We start from the raw sequence: 22432 nt of genomic DNA, 5'->3' as shown, positions 1-22432 counted from the left end.
GCAGATGTGAACACAATCCGACCTTGACCACTTGAAGAATGTTACCATACCCCTCAACCCCCCTTCTTTCCCTCAGGGGAGAAATGTGGCAGCGTCTGGAAACCTACGGCCTAGTATGGTTTCTAGGCCTGACAGTAATTATACCAGGTGCCATGCGGTGAGTTATGTTGCTAGATGGGTAGAGGGCTAATCCTACCTTTCTTGGATCTTGGGTGAGGGCATTTGCTTATGAATAGACCTGGCTACCTCTTTATCTCTTAAGTGAGCACACATGTATCACCTTTATTGCAAGAGTTGTATTGGGTGACAATTTGCTTCTGGGTACATTTCACCTTTAAACCCTACATGGCTTGGGACCAGGTTATTTGATGAAACGTCTCTTTTTGATCCCATCCATGTGATCCGGTAGAGCAGAGAGGCAGGGAATGTTGTGTGTCCTCTCTCTTAAGTAAGGACATCTGGTGGGACCCAGAAGAATGATCTCCTTTTTGAAGGCTTCTTCCCTCTGAAGCATCATCCGGATGGAGATGAAATTGGCTCCTACTTTGACACTCTCTTGCAAAGCCCTGAGCACCCAGTTTTTCCAATAGGCCTGTGGAACCCAGAGTGGGTTGGAGCCCATCAAGTGGATCAACTGGCTGATTGTTATCTCTAAAAGGTAAAGGTAAAGGTTCCCCTCACACATACGTGCTAGTCGTTGCCAACTCTAGGGGGCGGTGCTCATGTCAGTTTCAAAGCTGAAAAGCCAGTGCTGTCCGAAGACGTCTCCGTGGTCATGTGGCTGGCATGACTCTACACCAAAGGTGCACGGAACGCTGTTTCCTTCCCACCAAGGTGGTTCCTATGAAAATCAGCCCAAAAAAATTGGACCAAAAAACAGGACAAAATGGCCAAAAAAAGAGCCCAAAAATGGCTGGAAAACAGGCCCAAAATAGCCAGCAGAGTGTTGCAGGAGGCCATGAAAAGGAGGTGCAGGGGCCTGCTAATCTATGAGAAACACTCAAAATTTTACCTCAGATATTTCCATTTTTGTAATTGCTCCCTCTATCAAAGAAAAATGTACACTTTTTTTCTGGAATTTGCACTGGATTTCATCTTTGCTTTTGTTGAAAAATGCCTTCTAATTCCATACTGATTGAAATCACTCTTTATTATGGTTTTTGTTCAGTACAACTTTGAATTAATGATGAGACAGAAGAAAAATATATTTAATTCCATTTCTCTGAATTTTCCATATTATTGAAATCTGGTAACAGGTTGCAATGAAAATACATTTATGGATAGAGAGTGAATGGTAATGTTCCATCATGAAATTCTTTTGTTAAATGCTGTTAAATGTACCGGATTAACAAATATCAAAGAAGCCTAAAAAATTCCAAACTGATATTCCATAATACTATGTTAAATATATATTCACAAAAAGGTAATTAGCTTTTTACTATATTTGTATTGTGCTTTATGAATTTGAAAGTATAACAGCCATGAAAATGTATCCGCAAACAATGAACATTGTTTGAGTCAATATCTGAAATATCTTAACAGGAACCATGAAACCTAGATTACCAAAGTCAAGTTCAACAGGAGTGTTGAAATGGGGAAAGGATTAGGTTAAAGAAACTTGGGAAATGATGGAAATGCAGCAACATGAGAACTTATTTAGAAAGGCCAGCAATAATAAATTCTAATAATCATATATATCCTATATGAATCATTATTTAACAAAAATAATGTCTATGTTTCTCAACTTGTATATTGATATATTGATCATCAATTGTGTTGTAAATGTTGTACCTTGATGAACGTATCTTTTCTTTTATGTACATTGAGAGCATATGCACCAAGACAAATTCCTTGTGCGTCCAATCACACTTGGCCAATAAAATTCTATTCTATATAACTATCCTGTACGCAGCAGTCTTTCTATTCCTTTTTTGAAAAGTTCTGCTAAATCAGAAATATCACATGATATACTAATTTCTCTTTATGAGTTGCTCCCTGTGGTTTAGCTCAGGCCGTAAAACAATGATGTAGCACTTTGGCAAAAATATGCATCCCAGTAATGCAGCACTGGAGGCCAAGATGGAGAAGACCTCCACAGCTACCATGGCTTTGCCTTTTGTGCTCAGATAGGCTGGAAAGAAGGAGATCCACACACTGCAGAAGGCCAACATGCTGAAGGTGATGAACTTGGCTTCATTAAAGCTGTCAGGTAATTTACGGGCAAGGAAAGCCACAATAAAGCTGGCAATGGCCAAGATACCCATGTAGCCCAAGACACAGTAGAAGAAGAAAGATGACCCCTCATTGCACTGTAAAATCATTTCTTTGAGCTCTGAGTGCATGTCCAACTCAGGGAATGGGGGATATGTCAGCAACCAAATAATACAAATGCATACTTGTAAGAGAGAACAGGAAAGGACAGTAGAAAGAGCCAATCTTTTCCCCACCCATTTCCTCATCTGAGATCCCGGTTTAGTGGCCATGAAAGCAAAAACTACTGTGATAGTTTTGGCCAATACACTAGAAACTGACACCGAGAAAGTGACACCAAACATTGATTGTCGGAGAAGGCAGGTCACTTTGCCAGGTTGGCTGAGAAAGAATAAAGAGGAGAAAAAACAGAGCTGAAGAGAGACAAGCAGAGTGTAGGTGAGGAACCGGTTGTTGGCTTTGACAATGGGAGTATCTCTATGCTTAATAAAAGTTCCAAGTACCCAAGATGTCAGTAAGATGAAACCAAGAGCTGCTGAGGCTAAACCAATTCCTAAGGTTTCTTCAAAAGTTAGAAAGACCAGAAGTTTCAGGATACATCCTTTCTTTTCTTGATTTGGATAATGATCTTCTGAACATTCAAAACAGTCATCCATCTCTGGAAACAAAATCAAGGAATTTATCATCTAGGTATTCCAAATTATTAGAAATCACCTTATTAATTTTTTGCATTTAAAACTAGTATATTAAATATAATGAAAAATGGTAGAATTTCTACCCTACCATTTTGATCTGAAATCTTTCCTGCTGGGCATGGAACACAATTATAGCAGCAGAAGTGATCCCCCTCAATCCCTTTCTTCCAGGATCCAGGGAAACAAGGGTCATTGCATCGAGAAAGTGGGAGAACCTGGTGATAAGAATAGAAGATTATGCAACTGAACATATTTAAAACAGTTTGTAATTGTTTTTGACTTCCCAAAAAGATACTGAATTTTTCAACTTCATCAACTTAAAAAAATGTGGAAATTGCAATGATGTAGAAAAGATCCTGTTTGAAGGGCAGGATGTGCAAATAATTGTGCATAGTAACAATATCAAGGAAAAGTGGCCACTCTAGTGATTTCTGATTCAAATCCAAACCAAAAATACAAACATGCCTTTTACATTGTAATATCATATTGTCATATGAATTAAATAGAGGAGATCAAGCCTGACTGCTCTTTAGAAGGCCAAATCCTGAAGATGAAACTGAAATATTTTGGCCACCTAATGAGAAGGAAGGACTCACTGGAGAAGAGCTTAATGCTGGGAAAGATGGAGGGCAAAAGAAGAAGGGAATGAAAGAGAATGAGGTGGCTGGATGGAGTCACTGAAGCAGTAAGCGTGAGCGTAAATGGACTCCAGAGAACGGTAGAGGACAGGAAGGCCTGGAGGAACGTTGTCCATGGGGTCGCGATGGGTTGGACATGGCTTCGCAACTAACAACATCATATTTTCAATTTGAGGAATGGCTGATCATCATGAAGGTTTGAAAAGAATATGCCATTGTTTATTTTAAAAAAAACACAAGAATTTAAGTTTCTAAAGAGACTACATTCAATATCAGATCAAAATGGATTAAGCCTAGCTGACTCAATAATTCAATACCTGGTTAAAAGCTGGGTGCCAGACAATCATATCTTCATCAATGAATAATTCTTTCCCTTTTGGAGTCTGTAGATCCATCTTTCCAACTCTAACTCTCTGAAAGGATCTGTTTGGAAAAGTGATCAAGTTGGTGATGTCGAATCCACCTGTTGCTTCCCCTTTCTCATTCAGGAATACTCTCTCCCCAGCTGAATTGTTGAAAGAAATGCCTTGAAGAAATGAATGGAGCTACTTGAAAAGGAATGAAAGAGAAAGGGAGTTGAATACAATGTAGTAGGGAGGAGAACACCATATTCAAGTTTCATTGACTCATTCTTCCCAGTCCTATAACAATTATTAAATATGTACCCTTAGAAATTTAATCATTGATATTTCATAGATATGTACAGTACATAGCCACTCTATTATTAATTTGATATTATTTTAAGGAAAGATAAGAATGAACTAAAGCAGAATGAAAATAGGCTATTTGAATGACTCAAAGTCCTTCAGTTGTGATTTAGGTTCATTTCTTAAACTGTAATGAAACCAGGACCATAGCTAGTCTTCCCCCATTGACCTTGGAGTCTCCTCAACTTCTAGGGGCAAGGTTTCCACTCATTAATTATTCTCACTGTCAGGACATTTTTCCTTATTTATAGGTTGTTTCTCATACTTAACATGTAGCAAATATTAAGACTTTCCATAGTAGATTCAAAAGATAATTTTACATCAAACTGTTCATTGAAATCAAAGAAGTGTCCAATGCAGAGAGAATACCTGACAAGCCTGGAGATCTAGATGGTCAGTTTGTTTACCCATTATAGCTTTTTTTCTATTGAAACGTAATGTGTGCAGAGACTGCAAAGCATGAGCCACAGCATAAGCGGCATTGTAGATGCTGTAGCTATGGCCAGTCATTTCCATTTCAAACAAAGGTGCAGGAAGATCTTCTAGCTTCTTCTGCCCATCACACGGCTTATTATCCATTTCTTGTAATTCTGGTTTTGGAAATGAACAATCAAATGATTGTTCCCAAACGCCCTGCAGAAACCCATTTCTGGAGACTGAAAGAGGATTGATGGTCCGAAGAAATTCCTTGAAACCTACGACTTCTGTTGAATGAACAGTGAAGGAAAGAGCCCCGTGGAACATCTGGAGATCCCAACTGACTTGCAATCCAGATAATATGAAATCAATCTGTGCAGTCATGATCCACACCTTTGTAAACAATGCAATTTCCTTGCTTTCAGGATCTACGATAAACATGACAGTTCTTAGCCACGTAATTGCCCAGGATTCTCCATAGATGAGAAATGCATTGGCTTTGCTATTCATCATATTAATGGAGATAACTGAGATTTTTAGATAAAATCCTGGTAGGTCTTCCATATGGACTAGTTGGGAAAGCCTTTGTACAAATGATGAACATATTCCATTCTGTGAGAGTAAAAGCTGCATTTTCTGTAAGAAATTTTCTCCATTGTTGTTATCTACAGAAAAAATCCCAATCCATGTCCACTTGAAATGGTGAAGCAGTTGGATAATCCCAATGTACTGCTGGTCCTCTTTTGGGACCATGAAATAAAGTGAAGAGAGCATACTGGTCCCAAATGCATCTTGGGCTAATGGGCCATATGTCAACTATAAGAAAGTAGAATAGTATTCTGTTGAAATGTTAAATCAAATCTATTTTTTCATATTTAGTTTTCTTATGAAATACATTTTGGAAACATATTCCCAAGAATTCTTCTAAATATTAATATAGAAAGGAAATTAATTGGATTTACTTCAGAGACGTATAAGAGAAAATTGTTTCAATAGGTGCAAGAGTATTATATCAATTTCCCTCAGGTATGGAATGTCTTTGGATACTTACTTTTTATATTTGGTATTATAGTTTCAGAAAAGGATGCTATTTAGTAAACCATAAGCCATGCAGATCATCTTAAGAAAACCTAAACCTAATCTTTGATGTTCATCATATATTCCATAACAACAACAAAATATAGAATTTCCCTCCTCAATGTCATCGCAGCTTACTTGTGGAATCTTGAAGAAACCTGTAAGTTCACCTATATGAGACGATGTTTCAAAATCCAATCCTCCAATGATAGCCATGAGATTCCTCTGATTGTCACATTTGTAGTTAAGGACAAATTCCTGAGATTTGAAAAGCAGGTCCAGGGTGGTGCGATAGGTCATCCTCGGATTCAGGTAACTGTCATAGATGTGGAACCCAAGAGTGACGTTAGGTATGATCTGTGGATCCTCATTGATCTCCTTCACAGCAAAGGCCAAGGCAAGGACATGTTGATGAAATTTGGTGATTATGCTGCAAATGGTTTAAACACCCCCATTGAAAAAGTAAGTTGACAATTCCCATCATTTCTGTATGAATAAGAAACAATTCTTTCTCTGTCAGTAGTAAAAAGATCATCACTTTTTCTAAAATTCTTAATAATTGTTCTTAACTACAGAGGGATCCTTGGTTCTCTCCGAGTTTGGTGGCTTTCTTGCAGACATTTCATTACCCAAAGTAGATAATATCATCACTGCCTGGCACTGAGGATGTTATCTAGTTTGGATAATAAAATGTCTGCAAGAAAAGAGCCAATTTCAGAAAGCATTAAGGACTCCTCATTTCAACCCTGAGCTGCAAATATTCTCCTTTATTGGTAAGTTATTTATTTATTGATTGATTGATTGATTTGAATAGTTCTCAAGGACTCACTGTACAAACAGAATAAAAACAACATACAAAATACAATTAAAACGGAATTTAAAAACTTATTTAAATAGCCTGAAAATTTAAAAATTTACCATACACTAAAAAAACCTTTAAAATTAATAAAATTTAACATTTAAAATTCAATTTAAGCCAGCCTAGTGGATAAAATGTGTCTTCAGTTGTGGAAAGTCCAAGGTCAGGTATTTGAAAACTGTTCAGACAACACAGAACTTTGGGGCCTGCCAGATTGTTTAACATGAGAAGTCCCTCTCTGTGACACTCTACATGTTAACAGCATCTGTTCCCAACTAAGCCATGCAAAATCTAACCAACACCTTAAAATAGCAAAAAACATAGCCAGTAGTCTAATCTGACATGAGCTCTGAGCTTCTATTCAAGCTGCATTCTGGACTAACTGAAGCTGAAGTTCTAAAGAGTTCGAATTATAATTTTTACATAATATTTCCATGACTTGCAACACATATATACTGCAACAAATACAAGTAGTGACTTTTTTCAAAATACTATATTTTCTACAAGATTTTCAGATAATGTTACATGAATATGTTAATCAGGTGTATGTTTGATGTGGAGGGCTAATGCCCAACCTTTAAAAAAATTACCTTAACCTCAGTAGATGTTCAACAAGGTGATTGAACATCTTTTAAAAAAATGTAAAGAAAAATATTTGTTGTGTCAGAACCAGATGAAAGACACGGAAAGCATAGATTACATTTTTAAAAAAAGATTTGTGCACAAACAGTTTTACTCATTTGTTGGGGTTCTTTGATCTTGGTTGTTTTCTTACAAATGTTTCATTACCAAATTAGGTAACATCATTAATTCTAAAAGGGAGTAGGGTTTTCTCTTTTATATACTATCAGTATTGATGTGAAAAGTTCCTTGATTAGGCTATTATTTACTGTTTCTTTGTCTGACTTTCTAGTTCCTTGATTGGCATATTGTTTACTTCTTGATTGTTGATATCTTCATCCAAATGGTATTAAAACATATCTAAGGTAAAGGTTTTCCTCACACATACGTGCTAGTCGTTCCCGACTCTAGCTGTCATCTCCATTTCAAGCAGAAAGCCACTGTCAAGACATCTCTGTGATCATATGGAGCATGACTAAAAGGCGACATGTAACATTCCCACCAAAGGAGGTCCCTATTTTTCTACTTGCATTTTTATACGTGCTTTGAACTGCTAGGTTGGCAGAAGCTGGGACAAATCATCACCCTTCATGGCAGCACTAGATTCAAGCTGAATGACTTTTGATCAATGCTCAGTGTCTTAGCTTGCCACCGCTTCTCCCAAAACATATATATTCATATTTAAAATCTATGTTATTATACAGTCATAGATCTGTTATTATATATTTCAAAATGGCATAAAATTAAAAGTTTTGAAATGCAATTCACTGAAAGTTGTCCTAGTATGACTTAATAGACACATAAAAAGCTTCTTCATCCGTGTCCTGGAATTTTAAGATAAGCTGAGTGAAATTTAATGCAGAATCTATGAATTGGGCAATGCAAAAAAACCAAACAAAAACGAAACAAAATCCACCCTATCTTTATCATAGATGTGAACTTTATCTGCCTATGAAAGAAAACGAAATTCTTACATTGGTACCTCGTAAGGTATTCTAGCAGGATTTTCATCAAATTTCATTTTATAAAATTCATAGCCCATGTGAGATGCCATCCCACCAATGGTGAAGTCTCCAGGCTGGTACCACTCATGTGGAGCAAGGAAAACATCACCTGCAGGGCAGCTCAGAGTAACTGCTCTGGGCACCAAAAGCATCAGAAGAAACATCTTCATGCTTTCGTTATTGTTCAGATGGTTTATATTCTATTTCCTATATTCCATTGGAAAGTGTATATAGAGATATATATTTCTATCTTCCAATACTTCATCTAAGGATTAATCCAAGGATTATATCTGAGAATGCATCTAAATAGAAAATCTATTATTTTGTACTTGAAGATCCATCTGAGTGCAAATTTGTATCTTGAATATCAGAAGGATTTGAACAGATACTCTGGCAGAAAAGAACAGAGGGTAGAATCTTAAAGCAATGAATTTGACAGAGCTCTTAATATCCCTTGTGCCAATCTCCCAGTGGTTCAGGACTTACTTTATAGCCAAACAAAAGCCTTGAATGTTGTTGGATATAAATACCCTTCTGTGGAGCCTTTGATGCTTAGGCCATTGGAAGAAAATATGGTGATTCCTCTAGGAGATAATTATTTTGTTTTTATCAGATAGTAAGTGGCTGATGCCTCAGTTTTTTTTTTAAACAAGCAAAGACCAATGAAAGTAGCATCAGGAAGATTTTCAGTAGACTATATATTCAATTATTGAAATTATAGAAATAAAAATGGTGCTGTTTTTCAAGATACCACATTTATTTTCTACCAATTTTTTTCACAAAATAGAATATGAACAGATCCAGCAGATATCAGTCCCTTATTGTCTGTATTGTTTGTGAGGAGTAACAATGCAAAATCTTTTAAATGAATTACCTTAAGTTCACTAAAAAATCTTCAAAAGATTACTTGCACCAAAATTTCATACGTTCTATTGGAAACAATTTAACATAAACTAGACTAAACTATTATCAGGGCTGCACTGTGAGAGAGGGGGGGGAGGAAGCTGTGGGGGGAAAACTCGAGGGAGGGTACCCATGGGTTACAATGAGGAAACAAAACCAAGCCTGATATCATCCTATGAAAATTGCTGGTCATTCCATGATCAAGCAAAGGAATGCAGCCAGCTGAGTAGTCAATGACTGTTACCCAGGGGTGCTATTCAACAGGTTCTGACAGGTTCTAGAGAACTGGTAGCAGTCATTTTGAGTAGTTCGGAGAACTGCCAAATACCACCTCTGGCTGGTCCCAGAGTGGGGAGGGAATGGGGATTTTGCAGTATCCTTCCCCTGGAGTGGGGTCGGAATGGAGATTTTGCAGTATCTTTCCTTCCATGAAAAAATTAAGAGACAGAACTAGTAGTAAAAAAAATGAATTCCACTACTTCCGTTACCGAAACCATTTGTCAGCACATAGTTGGATACTTCTTCATTATCAAGGGGTGAAAGGGAACAGGGAAAAGTTTACCATATAATTCAGGCATGAAAACCTCAGATCCAGCTTTGCTTCTTCTGTAACCATTTGTCTTTAGTAAAGTATACCATTGGCTAACTATGGGCCTAAGAATCTTTCTTTTTTGAACCTCTACAGCTGACATTTATTTCTTCTTCCACACCTAGAAGCATTTGAAAGACAGAGAAGTTATAGATTACAAATAAAGCCTAATTTTTTCCTCAAACACCTTTTATTCATATAAAAAAAAGAAAAAAAAGCCTTTTCCAATGGTATCTGTTTTGCAGGGGTGTCAAACTGAAGACCTGTGGCCCCTGAGGTACTTAGATTTGCCTGCGGGGCCACCCTGGAAACAGCGAAGGACCTGTCTGTGATTGTTCTGTCAGCAAAAACGGAGCTCAAGAAGATCACACGCTGCCACCCAGCTCCATATTTGTTAGCAGAGGACAGCAGAAGGCCGTTGCAGCCAAGAACAGACTTCATGAGGGCCATACGTGCGCCCCCCTGAGCTCCGTTTTCATTGGCAGAGGGCTGCAGAAGGCTGTTGCAGCTGAAAACAAATGAGTAATGCACTTTCATATCTATTTGCTTAATCTGGAAGAAATATCCTTCTGGGTTCAGTTCCAAATGGGGAAAAAGACACTGGATTCATGGAAGTTGCTTGGAAAGAAGGTTTCTTGGTGAACAGGATCACATGGCTTCCTGGGCTTCTGAGTTCCTGAGCAAAAAAAGGGGGCAAAGATGGTGAGAGTGCCTTGGTTTTATGCCCTTTGTTGGGCCTTGAATTGGTTATCAGACTCCTATGTGTCGTGTCCCACTCCTCCGCTGATGGCCGGGTCAGCTCTGCCAAAGTCCTAGCAAAGTCCTCAGGGCAGGCAGGAGACCAGAAAGTGACTTCAGCAAGATATGTTTAGACTTTGCCTGACTCGGAGAATGCCAGAAAGCAGGTCCTTTATATAGGCCATGGGTGTGGCTCCATGACTCAGCACTTATCCAGGCCTGTTTCCTTCTATGTCAAATTATCAAGTCTTCTGAGTTCCTGAGCAAAAAAGCAAAGATGGTGAGAGTGCCTTGGTTTTATGCCCTTTGTTGGGCCTTGAATTGGTTATCAGACTCCTATGTGTCGTGTCCCACTCCTCCGCTGATGGCCAGGTTAGGAAACCAGTATGCCTCTGCAGCTCTGCCAAAGTCCTAGCAAAGTCCTCAGGGCAGGCAGGAGACCAGAAAGTGACTTCAGCAAGATATGTTTAGACTTTGCCTGACTCAGAGAATGCCAGAAAGCAGGTCCTTTATATAGGCCATGGGTGTGGCTCCATGACTCAGCACTTATCCAGGCCTGTCCTTCCTTCTGTTGCCTCCGTCTATCAAGTCTTCTGAGTTCCTGAGCAAAAAAAGGGGGCAAAGATGGTGAGAGTGCCTTGGTTTTATGCCCTTTGTTGGGCCTTGAATTGGTTATCAGACTCCTATGTGTCGTGTCCCACTCCTCCGCTGATGGCCAGGTTAGGGAAACCGAATCAGGCGTGCCTCTGCAGCTCTGCCAAAGTCCTAGCAAAGTCCTCAGGGCAGGCAGGAGACCAGAAAGTGACTTCAGCAAGATATGTTTAGACTTTGCCTGACTCAGAGAATGCCAGAAAGCAGGTCCTTTATATAGGCCATGGGGTGTGGCTCCATGACTCAGCACTTATCCAGGCCTGCCCCTCCCTTCCTTCTGTTGCCTCCGTCTATCAAGTCTTCTGACGCGAGGGTCACACCAGTCTGCAACTGTTGGCAATTGACCTCCCTCAGGCTCACATGCTGTGGAGGAGGGAGTCTATCTCCGCTTGCCTGGGCATGGAGCCAGAGCTGGGGGCTGGAGATACTTCCTCCTTTTCAGCCTGTCTGGGCATGGAGCCAAGGCTGGGGCCGGGAGGCATACTAGGACATTCCTCCGTGTTCGGAAGCAGATAAGAAGGCCCCGGCTGTGGTGAGATCAGACGAGACAAAACACTATGGGGCCATGCATGGGCAACTCTGTAGGATGTCTTGAGTCCCAAACTTGCTTGAGGCTTGCTGGGTGATGTAATCTCCCCAGGTGGCATGTGGTGAGTTCTGTTGCTAGATGGGTAGAGGGCTAATCCTACCTTTGTTGGATCTTGGGTGAGGGCATTTGCTTATGAATAGACCTGGCTACCTCTTTATCTCTTAAGTGAGCACACATGTATCACCTTTATTGCAAGAGTTGTATTGGGTGACAATTTCTCTGGGTACATTTCACCTTTAAGCCCTACATGGCTTGGGACCAGGTTATTTGAAGAAACGTCTCTTTTTGATCCCATCCATGTGATCCGGTAGAGCAGAGAGGCAGGGAATGTTGTGTGTCCTCTCTCTTAAGTAAGGACATCTGGTGGGACCCAGAAGAAGTGTATTCTTTGTGAAGGCTTTTTCCCTCTGAAGCATCATCCGGATGGAGATGAAATTGGCTCCTACTTTGACACTCTTTTGCAAAGCCCTGAGCACCCAGTTTTGCCAATAGGCCTGTGGAACCCAGAGTGGGTTGGAGCCCATCAAGTGGCTCAACTGACTGATTGTTATCTCTAGGGATGTATTTTTATAGTTTGTATTTGGGGTTTTATTTTTTAAGCAACTGAGAGACACTAACAGTGAATTGGTGGCCATATAAATTCTCTTAAATAAATAAATTCCTTACAATGGTTCTATTTTTCTACTTGCATTTTATGTGCTTTCGAAACTGCTAGGTTGGCAGAAGCTGGGACAAGTAACGGGAGCTCACCCCGTTACACGGCAGCACTAGGGATTCGAACTGCTGAGCTGCCGACCTTTCAATCGATAAGCTCAATGTCCTAGTCCCTGAGCCACGGCGTCCCCTTGTTATCTCTAGGGATGTATTTTTATAGTTTGTATTTGGGGTTTTTATTTTTTTTTATTTTTTTAAGCAACTGAGAGACACTAACAGTGAATTGGTGGCCATATAAATTCTCTTAAATAAATAAATTCCTTACAATGGTATGTCATACGTTTTTATTCAATAATATTCTTTGAATTTCAGTTTATAAATATCTGGAAATGTCAAAGGATCAACATGCAGTGCCTCTGGCGCAGTGGTGAAATCCAAAATTTTTTTTACTACCTGTTCTGTCTCTTTCTTGGTTTTATTTCTTTTTCAAAGGATACTGCAAAATCTCCATTCCCATCGCACTCTGGGGCCAGCCAGATGTGGTATTAACCAGTTGTCCGAACTACTCAAAATTTCCGCTACCAGTTATCTCAAACCCTGCTGGATTTCCCCCCCTGCTCTGGTGGCTAAAAAGAGCTGAGTGCAGCCCCCTGTGCCTCATTTTCATCCTCCATAGCCTCCTGCAGTACTGTGCCAGCTAAAAATGGCCTGAAAATCAGCCCAAAAAAATTGGACCAAAAAACAGGACAAAATGGCCAAAAAAAGAGCCCAGAAATGGCTGGAAAACAGGCCCAAAATAGCCAGCAGAGTGTTGCAGGAGGCCATGAAAAGGAGGTCAATCTTTATGAGAAACACTCAAAATTTTACCTCAGATATTTCCATTTTTGTAATTGCTCCCTCTATCAAAGAAAAGTGTATATTTTTTTCTGGAATTTGCACTGGATTTCATCTTTGCTTTTGTTGAAAAATGCCTTCTAATTCCATACTGATTGAAATCACTCTTTATTATGGTTTTTGTTCAGTACAACTTTGAATTAATGATGAGACAGAAGAAAAATATATTTAATTCCATTTCTCTGAATTTTCCATATTACTAAAATCTGGTAACAGATTGCAATGAAAATAGATTTATGGATAGAAAGTGAATGGTTATGATCCACCATGAAAGTATTTGTTAAATACTGTTAAATGTATCGGATTAACAAACTCAATAAATTTTCATATCAAAGAAGCCTAAAAAATTTCAAACTGATATTGTATAATACTATGTTAAATATATATTCATAAAAAGATAATTACTTTTTACTATATTTACATAGTGCTTTATGAATTTGAAAGTATAACAGCCATGAAAATGTATCTGCAAACAATGAACATTGTTTGAATAAATATCTGAAATATCTTAACAGGAACCACGAAACCTAGATTATCAAAGTCAAGTTCAACAGGAGTGTTGAAATGGGGAAAGGATTAGGTTAAAGAAACTTGGGAAATGATGGAAATGCAGCAACATGAGAATTTACTTAGAAAGTCCAGCAATAATAAATTCTAATAATCATATATATCCTATATAAATCATTATTTAACAGAAATAATGTCTATGTTTCTAAACTTGTATATAATTTTCCTGTAGGCGGAAGTTTTTCTTTTCCTTTTTTGAAAAGTTCTGCTAAGTCAGAAATATCACATGATATACTAATTTCTCTTTATGAGTTGCTCCCTGTGGTTTAGCTCAGGCCGTAAAATAATGATGTAGCACTTTGGCAAAAATATGCATCCCAGTAATGCAGCACTAGAGGCCAAGATGGAGAAGACCTCCACAGCTACCATGGCTTTGCCTTTTGTGCTCAGATAGGATGGGAAAAAAGAGACCCACACACTGCAAAAGGCCAACATGCTGAAGGTGATGAACTTGGCTTCATTAAAGCTGTCAGGTAATTTACGGGCTAGAAAAGCCACAATAAAGCTGGCAATGGCCAAGATACCCATGTAGCCCAAGACACAGTAGAAGAAGAAAGATGACCCCTCATTGCACTGTAAAATCATTTCTTTGAATTCTGAGTGAATGTCCAACTCAGGGAATGGGGGATATGTCAGCAACCAAAGAATACAAATACATACTTGTAAGAGAGAACAGGAAAGGACAGTAGAAAGAGCCAATCTTTTCCCCACCCATTTCCTCATCTGAGATCCTGGTTTCGTGGCCATGAAAGCAACAACTACTGTGATAGTTTTGGCCAATACACTAGAAACTGACACTGAGAAAGTGACACCAAACATTGATTGTCGGAGAAGGCAGGTCACTTTGCCAGGTTGGCTGAGAAAGAATAAAGAGGAGAGAAAACAGAGCTGAAGAGAGACAAGCAGGGTGTAGGTGAGGAACCGGTTGTTGGCTTTGACAATGGGAGTATCTCTATGCTTAATAAAAGTTCCAAGTACCCAAGATGTCAGGAAGAAGAAACCAAGAGCTGCTGAGGCTAAACCAATTCCTAAGGCTTCTTCAAAAGTTAGAAAGACCAGAAGTTTCAGGATACATCCTTTCTTTTCTTGATTTGGATAATAATCTTCTGAACATTCAAAACAGTCATCCATCTCTGAAAGCAAAATCAAGGAATTTGTCATCTAGGTATTACAAATTATTAGAAATCACTTTATTAATTTTTTGCATCTCAAACTAGTATATTAAAGTCTAATGAAAAATGGTAAAATGCATAACCTACCATTTTGATCTGAAATCTTCCCTTCTGGGCATGGAACACAATTATAGCAGCAGAACTGATTTCCCTCAATCCCTTTCTTCCAGGATCCAGGGAAACAAGGGTCATTGCATCGAGAAAGTGGGAGAACCTGGTGATAAGAATAGAAGGTTATGAAACTGGAGACATTTAAAACAGTTTGTAATTGTTTTTGACTTCCCAAAAAAGATATTGAATTTTTCAACTTCATCAACTTAAAAAGATGTGGAAATTGCGATGATGTAGAAAAGATCCTTTTTGAAAAGCAGGACGTGCAAATAATTGTGCATAGTAACAATTTCATGGAAAAGTGGCCACTCTAGTAATTTCTGATTCAAATCCAAACCAAAAATGCAAACATGCCTTTTACCTTGTAATATCATATTGTCATCTGAATTAAATAGAGGAGATCAACCCTGACTGCTCTTTAGAAGGCCAGATCCCAAAGATGAAACTGAAATACTTTGGCCACCTCATGAGAAGAAAGGACTCACTGGAGAAGAGCCTAATGCTGGGAAAGATGGAGGGCAAAAATAGAAGGAGATGAAAGAGAATGAGGTGGCTGGATGGAGTCACTGAAACAGTAAGCGTGAGCTTAAATGGACTCCAGAGGATGGTAGAGGATAGCAAGGCTTGGAGGAATGTTGTCCATTGGGTCACGATGGGTTTGACATGGCTTCGCAACTAACATCATCATATTTTATATTTGAGGAATGTCTGATCATCATGAAGGTTTGAAAAGAATATGCCATTGTTTATTTAAAAAAAAAACAAAACCCAGAATTTAAATTTCTAAAGAGACTACATTCAATATCAGATCAAAATGGATTAAGCCTAGCTGATTCAATAATTCAATACCTGGTTAAAAGCTGGGTGCCAGACAATCATATCTTCATCAATGAATAATTCTTTCCCTTTTGGAGTCTGGAGATCCATCTTTCCAACTTTAACTCTCTGAAAGGATCTGTTTGGAAAAGTGATCAAGTTGGTGATGTCGAAGCCACCTGTTGCTTCCCCTTTCTCATTCAGGAACACTCTCTCCCCAGCTGAATTGTTAAAAGAACTGCCTTGAAGAAATGAATGGAGCTACATGATAAAAGAATGAAAGAGAAAGGAAATTGAATGCAATGTAGTAGGGAGGAGAACACCATATTCAGGTTTCATGACTCATTCTTCCCAGTCCTATAACAATTATTGTGTACACTTAGAAATTTAATCATTGATATTTCAGAGAAGTGTACAGTACATAGCCACTCTATTATTAATTTGATATTATTTTAAGGAAATATAAGAATGAACTAAAGCAGAATGAAAATAGGCTATTTGAATGATTCAAAGTCCTTCAGTTGTGATTTAGGTTCATTTCTTAAACATGAAACCAGAACCACAGCTAATCTTCCCTCATTGACATAAAGATATTCTGAAATATGATAGATTTCCTTTAGCCAGATCTGGAAATTTGAGACTCATTATTTGATAGAGGTAAGATGGAGATTATTGCAAACATTAAGTTGTTCCAAAGCATGGATACCACTTCTGAAAAGCATCTTTTAATTCATTCCCCTTGAATTCTGAGAAGAACTGAAAGCTCAGCTTCTCAATCTGAAAAATTCATGAGCCAGGAAGAAGTATTTGGAGAATTGATTGTTTTTAGAGGAAACAGTGAAAAGTAACCTGAATTATCATTTTAAATATCTTGTATTGAACAAGCTATGATGATTTCCTACGTAATTCCTACTGATACCTAAAGCATGATAAAAGGTAGAGACAGGAAGTAGAGGGTCAGCCATACTGGATTTATTGTAATTCTCAATAACAAAGATGAAATGAAAGAAGGTGTTGAAGTTTCAGGAATGTACAGTGGGAGAGACGATGCGATAACTGGAATTTTATATTATGCGAGCAGAAGCAATAGAACAAAGTCAGACTGGAGTTTTGGTCTTATGAAATATTCCATGGATTAGAATTCTCAAGGGGAAAACAACCCAGGAAGCCATGGAAGATTTCAAAAGTGAGATTATAAAAGCCCTGTCTAGCACAATTCCAATAAACAAGAAAAATAAGACATCTCAAAATAATAATAATAATAATAATCAGCATGGCTCAAAAAAGAACTCTCTGATAAACTGAAATACAAAAAGGACAAGTATAAAAAGGTCAAGGGAACAATTGGTTCATTAATGAGAGAAAATTGATTTTTTTTGCTTCTATCTTTATATAAATCAGCCTCACCTATCTACACACACACACACACACACACACACACACACACACACACACACAAAATGCAGATGAGGAATGCAAGTCAAAATAAGCAAGGAAATGGTAGAGAAAACCTATCTGCTCTAGACAAGTTCAAATTACCAGGACCAGATGGATTACATCCCAGGGGATCAGAAGGAAGTAGAAGATTAGATATCAGAACCACCGAACTCTATCAAAGAATGGTTGTAGGAATGTCTAGTTTAATAAAAAGAAAGACTAGAGATGACATGACAGCAGTCTTCAAATATCTAAGGAACTGCCACAAAGAAGAGGGGGTCAACATGTTCTCCAAAGAACCTGAAGGCAGGATGAGTAGAAATTGATGGAAACTAATCAAGAAGAGAACCAAGCTAGAACTACTGTAAGGAGAAATTTCCTGACGGAACAATTAAGGAGTAGTTTACTTCCAGAAGTTATGGGTATTCCAACACTGGAAGTTTTTAAAAAGAGATTGGACAACCATTTGTCTGAAATTGTACAGGGTTTCCTGCTTGGGGAGGAAACAGCAAGGTCCTTTCCAAATCTTTTATTGTGTTGTAATTTATATAGTGCAGATGATACCACTATAATAGCAGAAAATGAAGAGGAATTAAAGAGCCTCTTGATGCAGGTAAAGAAGGAGAATGCAAAAGTTGAGTGCCAAAGAATTGAGGCCTTTGAACTCTGGTGCTGGAGAAGACTGCTGCAAGTCCCTTGGATTGCAAGGCGAAAAAACCGTCAGTCCTAGAGGAGATCAACCCTGACTGCTCTTCAGAAGGCCAGATCCTGAAGATAAAACTCAAATACTTTTGCCACCTAATGAGAAGGAAGGACTCACTGGAGAAGAGCCTAATGATGGGAAAGATTGAGGGCAAAAGAAGAAAGGGACTCTGTCGTATCCCACTCCTCCTCTGACGGCCGGGTCTGGGAAGTCTGTATCAAGCGTGGCCACGAAGTCTCTGCAGCTTTGCCAAATTCCTGTCAGAGTTCTCAGGGCAGGCAGGAATCCAAGGTGTGACTTCAGCAACCAGATGAGACTTTGCCTGACTCAAGGAATGCCAAAAAGCAGATCCTTTATATAGGCCATGGGGTGTGGCTCCATGACTCAGCACTTATCCAGGCCTGCCCCTCCCTTCCTTTTGCTGACGTTGCCTCTCCATTCTCCGGAAGCGGGGATCTGTCCACGTTTTGTCCTCCTGCTCAGCTGCCGGTAATTCTAGCTCGTGGCTGGCTTCTTGCTCAGTTTGTCCGGGCATGGTGCTAGGGCTGGGGGTTGGAGGCATGCCAGGCCATTCTTCTTCACTATCAGTCTCTGGCTCAGATAATAGGAGATGGGAGGAGCCCGGCTGCTGAGAGGGGGACGGGTGAGGCACAACAGACTCAATGATCCGAATATGGAAAATGGGGAAAACAAAAACTAGTTTTTCTGAATCTATTTTATACAAAAGAAGAAAAACGGTGTTGAAAGTGTCCTTGGAAGTCTTCTAGTCCAATACATTGCTGAAGGAGGAGACTTAATACCATTTTAGACAAATCACTACCTAATGACTGCAAAAATCTCCAATGTTGGAGTCTCCTCAACTTCTAGGGGCAAGGTTTCCACTCATTAATTATTCTCACTGTCAGGACATTTTTCCTTATTTATAGGTTGTTTCTCATACTTAACATGTAGCAAATATTAAGACTTTCCATAGTAGATTCAAAAGATAATTCTACATCAAACTGTTCATTGAAATCAAAGAAGTGTCCAATGCAGAGAGAATACACAAATTTTGTTTAACACACAAAATCATCTATTGCAATATCCTTCCTGTAAAAGACTACTTCAGCTTCAATCGCAATAATACAAGAGCAAACAATAGATTCAAACTTAATGTCAACCGCTTCAAACTTGATTGCAGAAAATATGACTTCTGTAACAAGGTTGTTAACGCTTGGAACTCATTACCTGACTCCATAGTCTCTACTCAAAATCCCAAAATCTTCGACCTCACCCCATTCCTAAGAGGACTATAAGGGGCATGCATAAGAAAGTGCCTACCATTCCTGTCCTATTGTTCCTTTCATTATATCAAATTAACATAGCTGTTGCATACTTTTACTTATATATTTTTTTTCTTTTATGATGTGTTGTTTTTTATTTATGTCGATGTTTGTGTATACTGTTGTGACAAATGAAAAAAAGAAAGAAAAAAGAATACCTGAGAAGCCTGGAGATCTAGATAGCCAGTTTGTTTACCCATTATAGCTTTTTTTCTATTGAAACATAATGTGTACAGAGTTTGTAAAGCATGAGCCACAGCATAAATAGCATTGTAGACGCTGTAGCTGTGGCCAGTCATTTCCATTTCAAACAAAGGAGAAGGAAGATCTTCTAACTTTTTCTGTCCAGTGCATGGATTACTCTGCCTTTCTTGTAATTCCGGTTTTGGAAATGAACAATCAAACGATTGTTCCCAAACGTCCTGCAGAAATCCATCTCTGGAGAGTGAAAGAGGATTTACACTCTGAAGAAATTCCTTGAAACCTACAACTGCTGTTGAATGAACAGTAAAGGAAAGAGCCCCGTGGAACATCTGCAGATCCCAACTGACTTGAAATCCAGATAATATGAAATCAATCTGTGCAGTCATGATCCACACTTTTCTAAACAATGCAATTTCCTTGCTTTCAGGATCTACCACAAATGTGACAGCTCTCAGCCACGTAATTGCCCAGGATTCTCCATAGACGAGAAATGCATTGGCTTTGCTATTCAGCATATTAATGGAGATAACTGAGACTGCTTGATAAAGTCTTGGGAAGTCTTCCACATGGATTAGTTGGGAAAGCCTTTCTACAAATGATGAACATATTCCATTCTGTGAGAGTAAGGGCTGCATTTTCTGTAAGAAATTTTCTCCATTGTTGTTATCAACAGCAAAAATCCCAATCCATGTCCACTTGAAATGGTGAAGCAGTTGGATAATCCCAATGTACTGATGGTCCTCTTTTGGGACCATGAAATAAAGTGAAGAGAGCTTACTGGTCTCAAATGCATCTTGGACTAATGAGCCATATGTCAGCTATAAGAAAGTAGAATAGTATTCTGTTGAAATGTTAAATCAAATCTATTTTTTCTTATCTAGTTTTCTTATGAAATACATCCAGGGAACATTGTCCCAAAATTCTTCTAAACATCACTGTAGAAAGGAGTTTCTTAGAATTACTTCAAAGACATATCAGAAAACAATTGCTTTAATGGGTGCAAAGAGTCCTACCATTCATTCTTCCCTTATATATGAAACGTCTTTGGATACTCACATCCTGTGTCTGGTATTATAGTTTCAGAAAAGTAGAACTAATTAGTAAACCTTTAGAAATGCAGAACATTTTAACACAAACATAAGCCTAATCTTTGATGCTTATGAAATATTCCATAACAATATTAACAACAATAAAATATAGAATTTCCTTCCTCAACCTCATCACAGCTTACTTGTGGAATCTTGAAGAAACCTATAAGTTCACCTATGTAAGATGATGTTTCAAAATCCAATCCTCCAATGATAGCCATGAGATTCTTCTGGTTGTCACATCTGTAGTTAGGGACAAATTCCCGGGATTTGAAAAGCAGGTCCAGAGTGGTGCGATAGGTCATCCCCGCATTGTTGTAACTATCATAGATGTGGAACCCAAGAGTGACGTTAGGTAAGATCTGGAGATCCTCATTGATCTCCTTCACAGCAAATGCCAAGGCAAGGACGTGTTGATGAAATTTGGTGATAACGCTGCAAATATTTTAAAAAGCCCAGATGAAAAAGTAAGTTGACAATTCCCATCATTTCTCGATGAATAACAAACATTTCTTTCACTGACATTAGTAAAAAGATCATCCCTCGCTTTTCTAAAGTTCTTAATGATTTCTACAGAGGGATCCTTGGTGCTTTCTGAACTTGGTGGCTTTCTTGCAAACGTTTCATTACCCAAAGTAAGAATTATCATCACTGCCTAGCATTGAGGATGTTATCTAGTTTGCCAAAAAATATCCAGTCTCAGAGAGCACCAAAGACCCCTCATTTGAACCTTGAGCTGTAAATATTTTTCTTGGTTGCTAATTTCTACAGAATTCAAGCTTACTTTGTACATAATATTTCCATGACTTGCAACAAATATATACTGAAAAAAAATACAAGAAGTGACTTTTTTCAAAACACTATTTTCTACAAGATTTTCAGAAAAGTTTACATGAATAAATTAATCCAGTGTCACTCATTTACTTTATGTAAATGAGGAGGGATAATGCCAAACTGTTTTAAAATTATCTCTAACCTCAGTAAATGTTCAACAAGGTGATTGAACCTCTTTAAAAAAAAAAGAAAAAGAAAAAAATATTTGTTCTGAAAGACACAGAAAGCATAGATCACATAAAAAAAAAAAAAGATTTGTGCACAAACAGCTTTTACTCATATGAGGGATTTTTGAGATTGGCTAAGATTTAGAAGGCCAGATCCTGAAGATGAAACTGAAATACTTTGGCCACCTAATGAGAAGGAAGGACTCACTGGAGAAGAGCCTAATGCTGGGAACGACTGAGGGCAAAAGAAGAAGGGGACGACAGAGAACGAGGTGGCTGGATGGAGTCACTGAAGCAGTAGGCATGAGTTTAAATGGACTCCAGAGGATGGTAGAGGACAGGAAGGCCTGGAAGAATGTTGTCCATGGGGTCGCGATGGGTCGGACACGACTTTGCAACTAACAACAACAACAACAACAACAACAACAACAACAACAAAAATAGCGAAGAAAAATTCTTACATTGGTACTTCGTAAAGTATTCTAGCAGGGTTTTCATCAAATTTAATTTCAATAAAGTGGTAAATGATGTGAGACACTATCCCACCAATGGTGAAGTCTCCAGGCTGGTACCACTCATGTGGAACAAGGAAAGCATCACTTTTAGGGCAGCTCAGAGAAATTACTTTATGCACCAAAAACATCAGGAGAAACATCTTGATGGTCTTGTTATTGTGGAAATGTTTTCCCTTGCATCCAACCCATAGGGAAACCTGTATAATCCAATACTTCATCTAAAGGTAGATCTAAGGATTATATACTCTG

At 38.5% G+C, this 22432-nt stretch overlaps 2 protein-coding genes across 2 annotated transcripts; both read right to left on the bottom strand.

Annotated features, from left to right (window-relative positions):
• Positions 1-1970: 1970 nt before the first annotated feature.
• Positions 1971-8399, bottom strand: LOC131197040 (vomeronasal type-2 receptor 26-like). The gene is made up of 6 exons (XM_058180638.1): positions 8200-8399; positions 5884-6175; positions 4621-5484; positions 3862-4089; positions 2995-3121; positions 1971-2869 (listed from the first exon to the last, which is right to left on the bottom strand). The coding sequence occupies exons 1-6, from the start codon at positions 8397-8399 to the stop codon at positions 1971-1973; spliced, it is 2610 nt and encodes an 869-aa protein (XP_058036621.1).
• Positions 8400-14048: 5649 nt separating this feature from the next.
• On the bottom strand, positions 14049-22323 carry LOC131197033 (vomeronasal type-2 receptor 26-like). The gene is made up of 6 exons (XM_058180621.1): positions 22130-22323; positions 20811-21102; positions 19534-20397; positions 15947-16174; positions 15074-15200; positions 14049-14947 (listed from the first exon to the last, which is right to left on the bottom strand). The coding sequence occupies exons 1-6, from the start codon at positions 22321-22323 to the stop codon at positions 14049-14051; spliced, it is 2604 nt and encodes an 867-aa protein (XP_058036604.1).
• Positions 22324-22432: the final 109 nt, after the last annotated feature.

This window comes from Ahaetulla prasina, chromosome 4 (assembly GCF_028640845.1).
Source record: "Ahaetulla prasina isolate Xishuangbanna chromosome 4, ASM2864084v1, whole genome shotgun sequence".
Lineage (NCBI taxonomy): Eukaryota > Metazoa > Chordata > Lepidosauria > Squamata > Colubridae > Ahaetulla > Ahaetulla prasina.
This window is presented reverse-complemented; position numbering and strand designations above follow the sequence as displayed.

Bases quoted from the DNA above. Each gene is read 5' to 3' on its own strand.
- LOC131197040 (XM_058180638.1), bottom strand. From the start codon at position 8,399: ATGAAGATGTTTCTTCTGATGCTTTTGGTGCCCAGAGCAGTTACTCTG. The intron at 6,176-8,199 runs GTAAGAATTTCG...AACCATTTGCAG, and splicing joins ATACCTTACGAGGTACCAAT to CATAATCACCAAATTTCATC. The intron at 2,870-2,994 runs GTAGGGTAGAAA...TTTTGTTTCCAG, and splicing joins AAAGATTTCAGATCAAAATG to AGATGGATGACTGTTTTGAA.
- LOC131197033 (XM_058180621.1), bottom strand. From the start codon at position 22,323: ATGTTTCTCCTGATGTTTTTGGTGCATAAAGTAATTTCTCTGAGCTGC. The intron at 15,201-15,946 runs GTATTGAATTAT...TCTTATCACCAG, and splicing joins GGCACCCAGCTTTTAACCAG to GTTCTCCCACTTTCTCGATG. The intron at 14,948-15,073 runs GTAGGTTATGCA...TTTTGCTTTCAG, and splicing joins GAAGATTTCAGATCAAAATG to AGATGGATGACTGTTTTGAA.